Source organism: Cutaneotrichosporon oleaginosum, assembly GCF_008065305.1.
Source record: "Cutaneotrichosporon oleaginosum strain ATCC 20508 chromosome Unknown ATCC20508_contig02, whole genome shotgun sequence".
NCBI classification, from domain to species: domain Eukaryota; kingdom Fungi; phylum Basidiomycota; class Tremellomycetes; order Trichosporonales; family Trichosporonaceae; genus Cutaneotrichosporon; species Cutaneotrichosporon oleaginosum.
The window spans coordinates 3230970-3247193 of NW_027072171.1; the positions used below are offsets into that span (position 1 = coordinate 3230970).

At 64.4% G+C, this 16224-nt stretch overlaps 6 protein-coding genes across 6 annotated transcripts; 2 read left to right on the forward strand and 4 right to left on the reverse strand.

Annotated features, from left to right (window-relative positions):
* Window positions 1-546: 546 nt before the first annotated feature.
* On the reverse strand, window positions 547-2631 carry COLE_02971 (uncharacterized protein; the record flags this gene model as incomplete). Its single annotated transcript, XM_018424682.2, has 5 exons — window positions 547-1128; window positions 1166-1535; window positions 1570-1909; window positions 1957-2531; window positions 2579-2631. The coding sequence occupies 5 exons, from the start codon at window positions 2629-2631 to the stop codon at window positions 547-549; spliced, it is 1920 nt and encodes a 639-aa protein (XP_018274883.1).
* A 629-nt stretch (window positions 2632-3260) lies between these two features.
* Window positions 3261-6227, forward strand: COLE_02972 (uncharacterized protein; the record flags this gene model as incomplete). Its single annotated transcript, XM_065626250.1, has 4 exons — window positions 3261-5189; window positions 5224-5781; window positions 5813-6050; window positions 6082-6227. The coding sequence occupies 4 exons, from the start codon at window positions 3261-3263 to the stop codon at window positions 6225-6227; spliced, it is 2871 nt and encodes a 956-aa protein (XP_065482519.1).
* Window positions 6228-6957: 730 nt separating this feature from the next.
* On the reverse strand, window positions 6958-8247 carry COLE_02973 (uncharacterized protein; the record flags this gene model as incomplete). The annotated part of the gene is made up of 2 exons (XM_018422206.2): window positions 6958-7959; window positions 7999-8247. 2 exons carry the CDS (start codon window positions 8245-8247, stop codon window positions 6958-6960), a joined length of 1251 nt encoding a protein of 416 aa, XP_018274992.1.
* A 192-nt stretch (window positions 8248-8439) lies between these two features.
* COLE_02974 (uncharacterized protein) lies at window positions 8440-9667 on the reverse strand (the record flags this gene model as incomplete). Its single annotated transcript, XM_065626251.1, has 5 exons — window positions 8440-8652; window positions 8687-8911; window positions 8997-9412; window positions 9444-9561; window positions 9593-9667. The coding sequence occupies 5 exons, from the start codon at window positions 9665-9667 to the stop codon at window positions 8440-8442; spliced, it is 1047 nt and encodes a 348-aa protein (XP_065482520.1).
* Window positions 9668-10252: 585 nt separating this feature from the next.
* COLE_02975 (uncharacterized protein) lies at window positions 10253-13082 on the forward strand (the record flags this gene model as incomplete). The annotated part of the gene is made up of 2 exons (XM_018427071.2): window positions 10253-11091; window positions 11126-13082. 2 exons carry the CDS (start codon window positions 10253-10255, stop codon window positions 13080-13082), a joined length of 2796 nt encoding a protein of 931 aa, XP_018274990.1.
* A 23-nt stretch (window positions 13083-13105) lies between these two features.
* COLE_02976 (uncharacterized protein) lies at window positions 13106-16112 on the reverse strand (the record flags this gene model as incomplete). Its single annotated transcript, XM_018426121.2, has 2 exons — window positions 13106-14134; window positions 14574-16112. The coding sequence occupies 2 exons, from the start codon at window positions 16110-16112 to the stop codon at window positions 13106-13108; spliced, it is 2568 nt and encodes an 855-aa protein (XP_018274989.1).
* Window positions 16113-16224: the final 112 nt, after the last annotated feature.

The following is a 16224-nucleotide window of genomic DNA, read 5'->3' on the forward strand; positions in this document are numbered from 1 at the left end:
GCGGGGGAGTGAGTCACTACAAATGGAGGACATCACATGATGTCCCATGACCGATGTTATGTCCCACGGCCTATGACCTCGGGTCGCTATCGCTTGTAACGCTCACGGCCATCCTCGTCTTGTTGTGCGCTGGCCTTATGAGGTGGGCATCATTCCGATCCGGGCTCTCGGCATCCAAAGGTGCGCCGGGACGTAGATCTCACTCGGATGTGACAAGCAGTCTAGACCGGCCGATTCCATTCCCCGTCATGGTGATTCTTACCTCCAACAGCGAGGGGCGGTCTCTGGACTGTCATGACGGTGAGCAGTCTTACAGCCTCACAGCCTTGCACGCCTTGCCACCTCGCCATCCCACAAGCCTTGCACCTCGCAACCATCAACAGCATCTGGGCGGCTCGTACCTGCATCCCAGCCAGCAGCTTCAATGATGGCAACCGCCCCTATCCCAGTCAGCTCGCCCCAGCATCGCAGCGCCTTATCCTCCTCCCCCCGCACCCCCGCGCGCTTCCCAACCTGCCCAGCAAGACATACACCCACACCTACAACCTACAGTGCCCCAACAGCCCAAGCCGTCTTCACCAGCCGCATGTTGGCCCACACAACCACGCCCGCCACGCTGAGCACCATGAACGCCGTCTGCGCATACCCGAGATACCGCCCCGCCCACTGGAAGTGACGCGCCGGGTGGAGGTGGGCAAACAGGGGCAGCACATTAGCCCCGAGGTTGAGCACGAACGTCACCTTCTGGTGCACGTTCAGCGCCGGCGATGGCGCGTCCGTCCGCGCCCCGATGAGCATGTACCATGCCATCACGTACCCCCCCGCCAGAGAGAGGAGGGGGCCGCTGAGCTTGGGCCACAGGCTCATGGCGGCGATGTGGTGCATCTGCACCGCTACCGCCCACTCGTCGTCGTCGCGGCGCAGGGCTGAGGCGAAGGCCAGAGGAAGTAGCGGAAGCGCCGGGTCACCGGGCCACAGTGTTAGTGCACCGGCTGTCGCGGTGAGTGCGATGGGGAGGAGTCTCGCCGTAGCAGGCACAGCGTCGGATGAGGCGAACTCGTTCGCGGCGGGCCTGAGGGTGTAGCTCGACTTGAGAGTGAGATAGGTCGTGGGGAGTAGAGCAATGGCCTGTTGTCAGCACCCCCATGCACAAATGGTGACCCACTGAAAGAATGTTGCGAATGGAGATAAGAGAGGCGAAGCAGCGGAAGACGGCCTTGACGCTCCCAGCGAAACCGGCGGCCTCAATCGCAGACACGAGAGCCGCGCCTCGCTCCCGAAGGGGCACAGGACTCATGCTGCTGAGCACAAACAGTGTCGCGAGCACAGAAACAGCCAGGCGGCTGAGGTACCCTCGGTCACGTCCGTTAAGCCAGATGTTCTTGCCGACAGCATACACGATAAATGCTGGGAGGTACACGCGCGTACTCCCCTCGAACCACGTTGCGGCCGTCATGAATGCCGCTGCAGCTGTGTCGTATCCACTAACTGTCGCAACAAGCGCCCACGCAGCGAAACCCAACGCCCCGCGCACCCTGTTATCAGCTTGTTTTGTAATTTAAGACGCACGGAAGGAATGCAGCCTCTCGGATCGCCAGCACAGGCGCAAGAGCCAGGTACACAATCGCTGCGACCTTGGTGCGCAGCGTGCGCCCCTCTCGCCACCCCTCGACCGTCGACCACACGACAGCGGCAGTCCAGAGCAAACACTCGGCGGCAAGGCGCGCGCCGATTAGCGCCGCCGCTGCTCTTTTCCCAGGCCACGCAGTGGGGTTCTCGACGGGAGCCCCGAATGTTGCCTGGCATAGGGGCACGAGAGGGCGGAGAAGTGGCGCGACACGCCCTGCACATGCCAGCCGCAGGGCGGCGGCTTCGGACGCGAGGCGTGTACGCGATGTGTTGTCCACCCCTAGGGTTAGCTGTCACCCATACCGCACCAAGTTGCGGCAGACGTACAAAGCATGACAATTGTCAAGGAGACACGGACGGCTACGCAGGTGAAGAAGGTCGCTGCCAATGTTCCGCTTGTCCCGAGGACAGAGCTGGCCGCCTTGGCTGCGCGGCGGACCGGCGCGTCATGGGCGGCCTCGCGCGCGCGTGCGCGACGCCAGCGCTCCTCGTTGCGTGCTCGGCGGCGGCGCTTGTCACGCTCGCGGTCCTCCTTGCTGCGAGGACGGACCACGTCTTCTCCGCTTACACTGCGGCTCGGAGGGGGTGCGGGGGACGGAGGGAGGCCAGAGGGTGTGGGGACGTCGCTTGGGGGAGGAGAGAGGATGCGGCTCTGTGTCGAGGGCGAGTCGGTGGTCTCTAGGGTAGCGTCGCGTCGGCTGACGCTCGAGACGTTGCTGTATGTCCGATGCCGCATAGTGGGGGGCGCCAAGCCTCCGGGATGCGAGTAGAAGGGGGATGGCGCGCCATTGATTCCGAAGGAGGAGAAGGAGGGGTAAGTGCCCGTCGCTTGAGAGGCGAGGGTGGTGTGGCTAGCAAAGGTGCTGAAGGACGCGAGCGAGTCCATGTCGGTCCCATCGTCGCTGGGAGTCAGATACTACTGTAGTCTCAGTCTAAGAGTTGGACGTACCTGAGGGCGGCAGAGCGCTCGGCGCGGTGTTCGCGATAGCTCTTGCGCGGCATGGCAGCAAGAAGGGAGTGGAAGGAGAAAGAGATGGACAGAGAGAAAAGAGAGAGAGAGAGAGAGAGAGTGGCATGTGTAGTCCTCCTCTCCGCCTCGCCGCCTTGGCTTCCACCGGGACCCGGATCCGGCACCGCTCAACCGCTTTTGCCGGTATCCAGTTGTTTTGCGACCATTTCCAGAGTTGCGAGTGAACAACAAATCACGCTGCCCAACTATGAGGTGGGATGGGACTGCAGAGCTGCAATGGGCGCGTAGTCTGGATTGTGCTGCAAAGCATGCATTGAGTTTGTGGCTAGGAGACTCTGTACTGGTACGGAATGGCCTATGTTATGTTTGGGCAAGGGCATTGGAGAGATGCCACGTGGCAGGGGTGGTGCGGAATCAAATCATACTCCGTCTCCGTCGTCATGTTGATTTCTGGTTGTGGCCTCAACCTTCCTCGGGTCCTCGCTCGCTCTCTTGCTGCAACGCTCATCGCTCTTTCTCTTTCTCTTCAATCTCTTTTCCTCATCCTCATCCTCATCCTCATCCTCATCGTCGCTGGAACACTTACCTGTCCTTTGCCGCTCAGTTGCAGCACAGCCCGTAATCTCTCATCTCTCACCCTCCCCCCTCCCCTCCCCTCACCATGTCCAAACGCCCTCAACCCCACAAGGACTCGTCTTACACTCACTTCAAGAAACCTCGCTACTCGCATTCAGCTCCCACCACCACCACCCCTCCCCCTCCTCCAGGTCTCACCCAAAAGAACGCCTCTGAAGTCTTACAGCGCTACTCGGGATGGCTGCGCAATCGTCCCCCAGATACCGTCCAGCACCGCATCGAGACTGTTCAGGTTGACGGCCACGATTGCTATGTCGCGACTGTCATCCTCCCAAAGAACAGCAACGTTTTCCCAACTCATGTGCAGTCGGAACGTCCTTTCCCGGATCAGATGTCAGCCAAGCGCAATGCCGTTTTCCGCGCCATCTGCGAGCTTTATAACATTAGCGAGATTGACGACAACCTCATGCCCACTCCTAAGAATCCGTCCAAGCCAGGTCCTCCCCCCAGTGCGTTCAAGGATCTCACCCAGCCAGTCGCCAAAAATGAGCCCTCGAGCCGCTCGTCTCGTTCTCCTCCTCCTCGCCCGCCCGAGAGGCCTAAACGGACCTCTGAGGGCGCGGGCAACGGAGACGTGGAGTCATCTTTCCGCACTTCTAGTAACAAGGTGCCGCTTTCTCGCGAGCACCACCATTACGGCCGTTCTCACGAAGAATCGCGAAATATGGCTCGTGAGATCCTTGGTCCCAAGCAATCCTCAGCAAACCACGAATTCCTCGCTACGTCCCGATTCTGGGCGCGCAATCCCCCGATCGGCACCCAAGCATTTTGCGCCGTCATCAGCATCACTTTCACCAGACGCTCCGACTTTGACAAACTCTGTCGTCGCCTCTGCATTCTCACCTCGCGTCCGCTTCCGTTGGGTGAAGTTTCGCTTGACATTCACGATCACCACAACAAAGACCTGCGTCACTTTCCGCACGTGAGCGTGGGTCCTTCTGTTCCAGTCGAGCTTTCCGAGCGCCAGCTAGACCACACTTTTGAGTGGACTCGCAAGTTTGTGCGCTCCATCGCCAACCAAAAAATCGATGGGCTGTTGGAGAAGGCACCCTACCTCTTCCTCCCGCTTCGTCGTGGGTTTGCCAAGACCACGTGCACAACACACGATATTGCCTGGGAAGAGCTCAACCTCTGGGACTCGCCTGTTCGTGAGCTGGATTTGCGCAATCCCGACGAGCTTAAGCGTTCGCTCGAGGACGCAGTTCTGTCTCCTCCAGCCGAGTTCGCCCACAGGCAGTATGCTATGCGTGTTCGCTTCGATTTGACCCCATACTCCCCCGCACCTCGCAAACCGGATGTCATCATCGCTGAGCTAGCCACCGAGAGGACTCGCAGCCATACACTGCCGCGGCTTCTTTACCCTGACCAGCCGATTGTCGAGGCAGAACACGTTCAATCAGCGGCCAAGGGCGGGTGGGTCTGGACGCTGAACGAAAATAGGCTACTGCACCACGTCATTCCTGAGCTGCTGGCTCTCTACTTCCTTCCTGCCTCCGTTGTGCGCACAGGAACTCTAATCCCCAACATCATGAGTGCTCTTGACGAGCACCTCATTGCGGCAGAGTGCAATGAGGACGTGTTTGCAGGCAAACTTGATCATGTTCACGTGCAGCATGCCATTACGACACCGGCCAAGCGTCCCCTCCCTCACAATTACGATCGGCTCGAGACACTCGGCGATGCGGTCCTCCACTTCATCGCGAGTGTCGACGTGTGTCGTCGAGCCGAGCCGGAGGAGGAGGGCGAAGCCGATGCGGAGCACAGACTTCGCACAGAACGCCACCTCATCGTTTCTAACCGCACTTTGGGGGCCTCGGCGGTCAAGGCAGGTATCATCAAGTACGTGCGTACCCGCGTACCCAAGCGCCGCGATTACTGCCCTCCAGGGTGGATAGTTGAAGATGACGGGGCGCTGCATGACGAGAACATCTACTCTGACTCGCTTGGAGGCAAGGTAGGTAAGGACTAGAATGGGCGCCTGACGACAGATTGCCGGTGATGTGGTGGAGGCACTCCTCGGCGCAGCCTACCTCTCGGGTGGCATGACTCTCCAGCCTGCCCTGGACGCGATCCACACACTGCACATCCCCATCCACTTGAGGTCAGTGGATGAGTTGCAGACTAGGCAGGTCTTGGACCGCATTCTCGGCGGTCGTTCTCGCGCGTCCGAGGGGCGTTTGGCCGTGCTAGACTACCAGTTCATGGATGCGGACAAGGGTAAATCTGTCCTGAGCATCCCTCCACGAGCCATCAACTACGAGCAGTACTCGTTGCTCGGCAATGCGGTGCTGGAGCTGCTCGTCACGGAGCAGTGCTGGCAGCACTCTCACCTAACGCCACAGGACATGACCAAGATCAAACACGGGTGCGTCAGCATGGATGCGCTCGGCGCGCTCGCGGTGGCCACCGATCTCGTGGAGCAGCTTTCTGTCTCCCACGAGATCCAGGGGCGCCTGAACTCATACGTCGCCGAGATGCGCGCGAGCGAGGGCCTCGCCCGAATCCAGCGTCAGCGACGGTACTGGGAGCCCGTCTCCGAGTTCAAGGTAAGCGCGCGCCAGGTGGCGCTGACGACAGCCTCTCGGCTCCGCGTTCCAGGCCGTCATCGGCGCCATTGCCGAAGACTGCTGCTTCGACCTCACGACTCTTCGCGCGCTGTACAACGCGCACATCGCGCCGTGGGTGATCAAATTCGGCCCGCCCGTGCCCAACATGTGCCCCCGGACCCGCCTCCCGGAGGTCATGGAGGCTAAGGGGTGCAGGAAGTGGTATACGGCGCGTGCGCACTCCGACGCCCCCGGGCACCGCGCGACAGGTGCGTCCCGCCCCGCCAGTGCTGATTGCAGACGTCTTCGTGCACGGACAAGTCGTGGGGCACGGCACGGGTTCGACTGTTCTGGAGGCCATTACGGCGGCTAGCGAAGTGGCGCTGGACGCGCTGGCCGATCGCCTCGACTCACTGTGCACCTGCCGCGCGGGGCGGGGCGAGTGATCCAAAATCGAAGCACACAACGACGCAAGAGTCGGAGTGGTGAATGTGTAACTGTGTACTACTGTACTACTTGTGTTTTAGTGAGTGTGAAGAGCGAGCATAAGAGCATGAGCGTGTGCATGACATGCGCATATCCCCATACATCCATCAACAGACTCCGCAGAGATGAGATGCGATGCATATGCGATTCTATACTGTACTTTTGAGTGGTGCTACTTGTCCTTGTCCTTGTCGCCCTTCTCCCGCGTCAGCCGCCCGAACAGCCGCTCCGCCCACCCGATCGCGCCGCCGATCGCATGCGCGACCTTGTCGCCCACGCCCTCGTGCTGCGCCGGATCGACGAACGGCACGTCTTCGGCCTTGGCCTTTTCCTGCTTCTCCGTCTTCGGCGAAGGCGGAGGCGGCGGCGAGCGCGGCGCCCCGTCGCTGAACTTGTCGGGGTGGGGCGGTGGCGTCGTGCCCGCCCTCGCGCTCGAGTCGAGGAAGGAGAGGTCGGGTGTGCGGCCCTCCACGTCGTCTGCGTAGGCTTGGATGATCTGGCGCTGGCGCTTGGTGAGGGATCTGGTGTCAGCGAGTCACCCGGCCGCTGCTTGCTACCACCGCCGCTCCCACCACCTCTCTCTCTCTCCTCCCCCCACCTCCCCCCACCCCCCCCCCCCCCCTCCCCCTCCCCCGCACCCCCCCCGCCACCTCTCCGCGACTCGCGCCACTCCGCGCCTCCCGCCGCTACTCACCTCGGAATCTGCACCTTCCACGACACGACCAAGTCGCCGCGCTCGCCCTTGCGCCCATACAACGACTTTACGCCGCGGCCCTTGAGTACGGCCTCTTCTGCATTCTGCGTGCCCTCGCGGACGCGCACGTCGACCTCGCCCTCGAGGGTGGGGATGCGCACGCGGCCGCCGAGCAGCGCCGTCTGGAGGGGCACCTTTGCGTCGTGGTAGATGTTTGTGCCCTGGCGCCGGAACACGGTGCTGGGCTTGACGCTGACGCGGACGTAGAGGTCGCCGGCAGGCCCTTGGGCCGAGAGCGGCGCGTCGCCCGCGCCGGGAATCTTGATCTTCATCCCGTCCTCGATACCGGCGGGGATGTCGACTTCGACCTCGCGGCGCTCCTTGACGCGCCCGACGCCCTCGCACTCCCCACAACGTGCGGACCGGGGGATCGTCGACCCCGTTCCATTACACGCGGGGCAGGTAGACGCCATAAACATGCCCTGTACTTGGAACGCCTGCTGCCCCGTACCGCGGCAGGTGGGGCAGCTCTGCTTCTTCTCGCCCGGCTTGAGCCCGGAGCCGTGGCACGGCGCGCAGTCCACCACGGGCGTGATGGTGAGCGTGCGCTTGGTGCCCTGGCACGCGTCGGCGAACGACACGGTCATGTTGGTCTCGAGGTCGTCGCCGCGCACGTGGCGCGCGCGCGCGCCGCCGCCGCCGAACGGGCTCCCGCCCGCAAACTGCCCGCCGCCGAACGCGCCCCCAAACAGCTGCTCGAACAGGTCGCCTGCGTTCCCCGGCCGCCCGAACCCAAAGTCCTGGAACCCGCCGAACCCGCCGCCGCCGCGCCCAAACATGTCCGGGTCAAAGCCCTCCTGCGTGCTCGCGCTCCCGTACTGGTCGTACGCGGCCCGCTTCTTCTCGTCCGATAGAATGTCGTATGCTCCCTGTATGTCGTGGAACTTTTCCGCCGCATTCGCCTCCTTGCTCGTGTCCGGGTGCCACTTCTTCGCGAGCTGCCGTCAGATGTGTCGGCTGTCGGCCAGCGAGCTTACCCCGTAATACGCCTTTTTGATGTCTGCGGCCGACGCGTCTTTCGCGACGCCGAGCACGTCGTACGGGTTCTTGTGTGCCGCCGCGCGCGGCGCGGAGGCGTGGAACGCCCGCGCCCCCGCCGCTGGCGGGCGGCACGCCACGCGCTTCGGCGTGTGCAGTGCGCGCCGCGGACGCAGCGGGAGCGCGGACGTGCTCGCGGCCGGCTGTGCCAGCGCCGCTAGCGCTCGTGTAGGTAGTCTTGGTGGCATGGTAGTGTAGTGATGGTGGGAGGCGATGGCAGAAGAGTAGTTTAACAAAGTTGGAGCGGGAAACGGTCGACGGTTCTCGAACGCCGTGGTGACCGAGGTGGCAAAGTACGGCGTTACGTAATCGCCCCGCGCCAATGAGCTCGGCGCCATTGCGGATTCTATGCTGCATGCATGTCTAGCCTAGTCTAGCGCCTACGTGAGAGCGCGCTCGCGCGCCTCGAGGATCGACTGCTGCAGCCCCTTCAGAAGGGTGTACATGAACTCTGTGCGGGGTGCGTCAAAGCCGTGCTTGTGCGCGAGACGCACGACGGCGCCCACGACGACCTCGACTTCGAATGGCCGCCCATTCTCCACGTCGAGTAGCATCGACCACTTGTGCGCGGAGCCGTTGACGACGAACTGGGGTTAGGGGCGGAGCTGGCGCCACAGCTGATCTTACCCGGTCAAAGTCCATCTTCACGATGTCGTCGATGCTCCCCACCGCCTGCCCGGACGGCTGCACGACCATGCCCTCGTACAGCAGCCCGGTCTTGAACCCAAGCTCAACAACCTCGCGGTAAAACTTCTTGATCTGCACGTGGTGTTCATCCCCCAATGGCCGGAAACATGTCTGGTAGGTGCGCACGAGGCTCTGCACGCCGGCCTGAGTGCACGTCCAGACATTCTGGCATCAGCCAAAGGCGCTCTCTTCCTCTCCCCTCCTCGCCCATTTTACCCCTCCCACTTCTCCCCCTCTCCCGCTTACACACCTTGGCGTACCGCGTGCTGCGGATATCCTCCGCCACGACCGTATTACCCCCTCCAGCCTTGACGAGCTCAAGCCAAAGCTCTAGTGCTTTCTGCTCGCCCGCATCCGGCCTCTCCCCGTCCTCGCGATATACCCCCGCACCAAGCTTCTCCACCCCGGCCCACTTGACGACGGCGCCGTCGGAGGATGCCATGACGCTGATCCACGCGACGCACGACACGACGGGCGTGCGCGTCGCGCGCGCGAGCTCGACCTCGACATCCAACCCGTTCTGAATGAGCACGTACGCGCCGACCTTGCCGCTGCGCAGCGCGTCCGCCAGCAGGTCCGTGGTCGGGAGCACGTCCGGCAGGCTCTTGGTGCACACAACGCAGAGCGCGTACTCGCGGTCCAAGGCTTCCGCCTGCGACTTGCAGACTGCGTCAGCAGCGTGCGCGGGGCCACGTACCCCGCGACGGGCGGTATCCGGGGACGATGCCGAAGCGGCCTGTCTCGAGACGCACGCCCGACGACGTGTACAGGTCGTAGTTTGAGCGCGCGACGGCGGTGACGCGCGCGCGCCCGCTCTGACGTCAGATGCGCCGCGCATCGGCTTACGCGCTCGAGGAGGTACGAGTAGACGGTGCCGATAGCGCCGAGGCCGATGAGGAGGACGTCGACGGGCGGAGACATGGCGGGCGATGGATCAATGTCCGGGACGCGAGGCGTGGGCGGAATGGGGTGGGCGGCTGTCGGAGACAACTGGTCATCTCGGCTAATATATTTCGTCATTTGGATCTGGCTGGATCTGGGATTAACAATTTGGTAGCCGTGGCTAATCGGGAGAGACGGCGGATTCTGGGGCCCAGGCTCTGGGTGGCTGTGATGAGGACGCCGCTGAGCATGCCGCACCCCGATCACCACAGCAGTTTTCGTGCATCCGTTGTTTGGTGCGAGGGTGGCGACGCGTTAGTAAGAGATGCCAGAGGCAAGCATGAAATGAGACCAGAGATTGAACGTGATGGGAGGATATGTGTGTGTGGTGGGAAAGACAAGGGAGATGACGGGAGGAGTAGATGGTGGAGTGGATTAAGGAACACTCGACTCGTCAACCCCGGCAGTCCGCCAGCATCAAACAGCGAGCGCCATCAACGGCGTATTGACAACACCCATCATCCCATCTCGTCCATCTCCTCAATCGATCTCTTATCTCACAACAGCGATCCACATCCCTACAGGCGGCGTGAGCCGCTCATTCCGACCGCCAGGACATACACCATGTCCATGTTCCCCCAGCGCCAGGACAGTGTGTCCTCGTCCCACTCGCGCGCCTCGGCCCCCGTCTCGAGGCAGCATCACTCTCCCCCCGATCCGTCTGTGCATGGCGTGCACAAGCATTCGCCCTTCGACGCCCGCCCCTCCCTCTCTCCCACCACCCCCGCCGCGCACACCCTCGCGAGCCTCTCACGCGGCCAGCCTTACTATCAGCATCCGCATCCGCACCCGCACCCGCACCCGCATTCACACCAGCAGCAGCACAACCCGCACCCGCACCCGCAGCACAACCCATACCCGCCTCTACCGCCGGGCGCGGCCTCTGGCACGAGCAGCAGAGAGCGCAGCGAGACCGGCCGCCCGACCAGCGCCGTGCTCGCCGCCCTCGCGTCCTCAGACCTCGAGTATCCGGGTATAATGCCCCCGCGCGAGGTGGACGGCAAGCCACTACAGCCGCGGCCGTACGACGCGTGGGAGCGCGACCGCGATCTCGGATACGGGCCGCCGCCGCCGCCGCCGCCGCCACCGCCGCCGCAGCAGCAGAAGCGCGACTCCCTACCCCCGGTCGCCGCCAAGGCCGAGGACTTGCCGCCGAAGAAGCGGCGCAGGAAAGGCGGCGCGGGAAACACTGACATCCCCGACGACGCCGAGGTCGAGTACGCCGACCCGGACGGCGACACGACCCGCGGTCCCGTGTTTGTGCATCCCCCGAAGGGCGCCGTGCAGGCGTGCGTGCGCTGCCACAGGATCAAGCGCAAGTGCGACGGCGCGTTCCCACGCTGTGCGAGCTGCACGCGCGCCGACGTGCCCTGCGTGTTTGAGCTGAGCGCGGCGACGTCAACGTAAGAAGTATTATTTGCAGGGTGCTGACCGCAGATACGTCCATACGCTAAAAGACACGAACGCGAGCCTCACGAGCGAAGTAGAAGCAGCGAACGCGCGCATCCGCGCTCTGGAAGAACAGATCGCACGCAGCGGCGCACCCGTCCCGGCTCCCCTTCCGCCGACGAGTGTAGGAGACCTTGTCGGCGCGTCAAACTCAGGCGAATTTGCCCGCATGGCCGTCAGCGCGTTGAGTATGCGTGAGCACGCCGCGCTTGGAATGGAGGGCCGACGCGCCCCGAGCCGCGTCCGTTCCCTCTCCCCTCCTGCGGAGCCCATCACAGAGCTACTTACACACGAAGGAGCGCACAAGGCCGCAAAGATGTACTTTGACTTTAATGCGCTGTCGTATCCACTGCTCGACAAGGCTGAGACGCTCGCAACAATCGACGAGATGTACGGCGCTGAGCCGCAGCAACCCCGGCCGCCGAAGCGCCGCACGACCAGCTCGTCAACGAACAGCGACGCGAGCGAAGACGCCGAGCGGCGCCAGTTCCTCGCTGGCATGGTGTTGGCTATCGGGAGTCACAACAGTGCGCGGGCGGGCGAGAACGACGCGCAGGGCGCGCTGGCCGAGAAGATATACCGCTCCGCACTGCGAAATCGGGCACGCGCACTCGAGCGAGAAAACATGCTCTGCGTCCAGGCGCTCTGCCTCCTCGCGCTGTGGACGATGAGCAACCCCGCCGCAGGGAGTATATGGCAGCTCGTGGGCCTCGCCGCCCGCGTCATCACTGCCATCGGATTGCATCGCCGCGCCGAGCCCAACGTCAACCCGCATGCGGCTGAGTGCCGGCGCCGGCTGTTCTACGCGTTCTACAACATCGACCGCATCCTCGCCCCCACACTATGTAAACCCCTCGCTATCTCCGAAGAGGACATCGACATCGAGTTGCCGACCCAGCGGCCTGAAGACGGCACGTTCCGCGGCCACCCGCTCATGAACCTCACCCGCCATGTAGTACGATACCGCGGGCTGATGGGGCGCATCCTCACCGAACTTTACTCTGTCAACGGGGCGAACAACCACAAGCCCGAACCCGAGCGCATCGGTATCGTGCACCGCCTCCACGCCGAGCTCGACGCATGGATCGTCGACTGCCCCCCGCCAATGGACACACAAGGGCAGAATACACCCAAGGCAAACTACAGCTCGTGGTGGCAGATCCACTACAACCACGGGTTGTGTACGCTCTACCGCCCGTCTCCTCTGTATCCGGACACGACGCCTGAGACGCTGCGGGCGCTGTACGACGCGAGCTCGCGCTGCGTCGACCTCTACCTCGACATGTACGCGGTGAACAAGACGAGTTTCCACTTGCTGCAGATCATTGCACTCTTCGTGTCGTGCATCTCCCTCCTGTGCTGCCTGTGCGAGTGCGACGCGCGCATGCGCGCGGCCGAGACGTCGCCCGAGACGGCCGCGACGCTCGCCGAGCTCGGCTTGGGCCGCTACACGGGCGCGGACGACCCGGCGTGGGCGGCCGAGATCCGTGGGCGCGTGTCGCAGTGCCAGAGCCTGTTCGACGCCTTCGGGCACCACCTCCCCGCCTCGGCAAAGTACCGCGACACGTTCTTCCGCATCTCCGAGCTGCTGCTGGCGCGCTACGGGCCGTTGGAGAAGGCGGACGCCGGTGCGCAAGGCAACGGGCACGAACACGGGCCTGGGGCGGCGGATCCGCCCGCGTACGCGCCCGTCATGGACGTGACGCCGACAGGGCTGGTTCCCCAGGTCGCGCCGGGCGAGAAGGCGCCGCCGATGCCCGGCGCCGACGACATGGCGGGGGCGTGGGACGCGATGACGCAGCTCTGGTTCGATCTCGGCGACATGTTCGGGGACGAGAGCGATCCGTTCGCGACAATCGACAACTGGGCCGGCGAGTGGGGCGGCACCCTCGTCGGCGACGGCGTGCCGGGGCACGACGAGATCGGCTGGAACCGGCTGCGGTAGTTGTATTGTACACTATGCATTGTCTAAGCAGGCATGAACTCTGCGCTATCGTTCCCTGTCGCTTTGAGGCGCGCGACCCACAGCGCCAGCACTTGGGCCGGCGCGAGCGTCGGATGCCGCACACTCGCGACTTCGTAGCACATGGTGCTCCCGAACGCGCCGGTCGCGACGTCGACGCGCACGACGACCCGCGACGGATGCACCTCTTCCACCCGGCTCCGCAGGCAGATCTTCGTCACCCACTCCCCGGCGAGCACGCGGTACAGCTCGGCGTGGCCCGCGTGCGGCGGCACGCCGGCCCACGCGAGCTCGTCGCGCCCGAACGCGTTCCCGTCGATCCCGTACACCGCGTCCGCGAAGTACACGGCGCCGAGGTCGACAAAGTACAGCCAGATTGTGTCGGGCTGGGTGTGGGCGCACGCGACGTGTGCGCGCGCCGCCGCCACGCAGGGCGGGAGGAGGGCCTGCAGCGCCGCGGGCCAGTCCGCGGGGTCGGGGGCGGGTGCGGGCGTGTGTGCGAGGACCGGGGCGGGCGGGGGTGGAGCGGGCGAGGGGTATTGGGGCGCGGGGAGGGAGTGGGCGTGGGAGGGCGAGTGCGTGTGGGTGGAGAACGAGAGAGGGGAGTGCGCGGCGGCGGCGCTGGATGGCGGCGAGGATGGGCCGGGTGCATACGCCCCGGGAGGCGAGAACGGCGGCGAAGAGTGTCCGACGACGGGCGGCGAGGCCTGGAACGGCGCGTAGCTCGCCGGCGGCGAGCTGTAGCCTGTCGTATACGACGGCTGGGCTTGGCCTTGCGGCGCCTGGAACTGGGCTTGCGGCGGCGATTGGGGATATGCTTGCGGCGGAGGCCAGGTGTTCTGGTGTGCCGGTGGGGGCGCTGGGCCGGCCACCGGCGCTGGCGGCGATACCGCGCCGGCCATTGGCACCGCCGAAGCCGGAGCATAGCCTTGGTACACCGGCGGGGGGTACGAGTGCGACGGCACAGGGTACCCGTGCGGGGGGTACGGCGCCGGGTCCCGCGGGTCCGTCAGCAGCTGCAGCTGCTTGCCGATCTTGTTCAGCTCGTTGATGATCCGCATGCGAGTGAGTGACGATGAGAAACGACGATGAGCAAAGTAGGCGGAAGCATGTTAAAGCTCGTGCCTGGCCCTGAGCCCTGGCGGCGGTGGCAACCGCCACCGCAACGCCGGCTCGTGCTCCTGGGAGCGATGTCGGGTTTGTCGTGAGGCTGTGATAATTACCAGCGAGTGGGCGATCGAGAGATTGGGAGATGTGGAGATCGAGAAATCGAGAGACCGCGACAGACGAAGATGTGGCAGCTCACGCGATCGCAGGATGCACGGCACAAACAAGCAGATCGCCACATCCAGATCGGGAGAGCACAAATCGGTGTATGCATGATGCGAAACAAACTATACGACTATACAGTGAATCGTGAACCGGCCAACACTAGTTCGTGAATGCCGTGATGATCGATGTCCCGCTGGACACGACGCCCATCGTGTCGTTCAGCTTGGACAGCTTGCTGTCCTTCTGCGGCTTGCCGCCGCCGCCTCCGCCCCCGCCTCCGCCCCCGCCCCCACCCCCGCCGCCTGGGGCGTTGGGGGTGTTGGCGTACACGGGGATCGCGCCGGGCGGGATCGCCTGTCCCGGCGCCGCGGCCTGGTACACGTACCCCGGCTGGCCGGCCGGCTGCTGCTGCTGCTGCGGGGGCGGCGCATAATACGACTGCGGCTCAGCGAAGACCATGGCGGCCGGCGGCGTGACGAGGGGCGGCGAGATCGGCGGCGACGACATGCTCGACTGCGGCGACCCCGCGTACGGCCGGTACCATGGCTGGCCGGGGTCGCCGGCGTGCGGCTTGTACTGGGGCTGGGCGGGGGCGCCCGCCTCGGGCGAGTACGGCGGGGGCGGGGGGAACGTCGCTTGCGTCGGCGACTCTTGGAATGGCGGGTAGTGTGCGGGTGGGGGGAAGGGCTGCGCCTGCTGCGCGTTGAAGTGCTGGGTGGGCGGGGCGAACGAGCCGCCCGATGGCCCGAACTGCCCCGGCGGCGGGTACGACGTGTGGTGCGCTGGCGGGAGGCCCGGGCTAGGCTGGGGCGGCATGGGCCCTGTGTGCTGCTGTCCCATCGGGCCCAGTGGGCCTATCTGGGGAGAGGGCTGCATCGAGCCTGTGTGCTGGTGTCCCATATGTCCCGGCTGCGGGCCCATGTGTGGTGGGATGTGCTGCGCGGGCGGCGAGTTGTGCGCTAGTGGCGGCGAAGTGTGGACGGGCGGAGAGTGTGTTGGGTGCGACGGCGGCTGGTACAGTCCAAAGCCATCCTGCATGCCTTGGGAGAAGCTTGCGCTGTGGCTGTGGCTGTGCGTTGGCTGGGCCGGCTGCTGGGTGGGGGGTGGGAAGCTCTGTTGGTTCCCTTGGCTCGGAGGGAACTGGTTCTGGTTCGGCGGCGGCGGCGAGAACTGGTTCGGGGGAGAGGAGAATGCCTGTGGCGGCGAGGCGTGGTTCGGGGGAGGTGAGTTGAACTGGTTTGGCGGCTGGTTGAACTGGTTCGGAGGCGGCGAGTTGAACTGGGTTGGCTGGGTCTGAGGAGGAGGCGCGTTGAACTGGTTCTGCTGGAACTGGTTCGGAGGTGCGTTGAATTGATTTGGCGCGTTGAATCCTCCCTGCTGCTGCTGCTGCTGCTGCTGTTGTTGTTCGTACCCGTACGCGCCCTGGTTGTACGCGTTCGGATGCGTTGGTACGGGTGGGCCATAGTTGCTCGGCGCGGGTGCGTGAATTGTGTGCCCCGGGCGTGGTGGCAGCACGGGCGCGGCGCCGTACTGCTGGTGCGGTGGCTGGTACGGCGGCTTGGGCGAGGTTGAGGTGGGGCGCGCGTTGCTGGCGGTGATGAACGAGCCAATGTTCTTGCCGTACTTGGTCTTGGCGAGCTCCTTCGCACCCGTCGAAAGCAGGCGGCCGGTCGAGTTCGCGAGGCCGGACAGGCCGGGTGTGTTGAGCCCACGGTCCTTGGAGGCGCGGCGGTCGGTCATGGTGAGAGGGAGGAACGATGGGGATAGGGGTCAGAAGACTGGTGGTATTTGTAGCAGGGCCAAGCTTGGCTCGAGCGCGGGCGATGCGGTGACCGCGTGAGGAGCGGCTCGA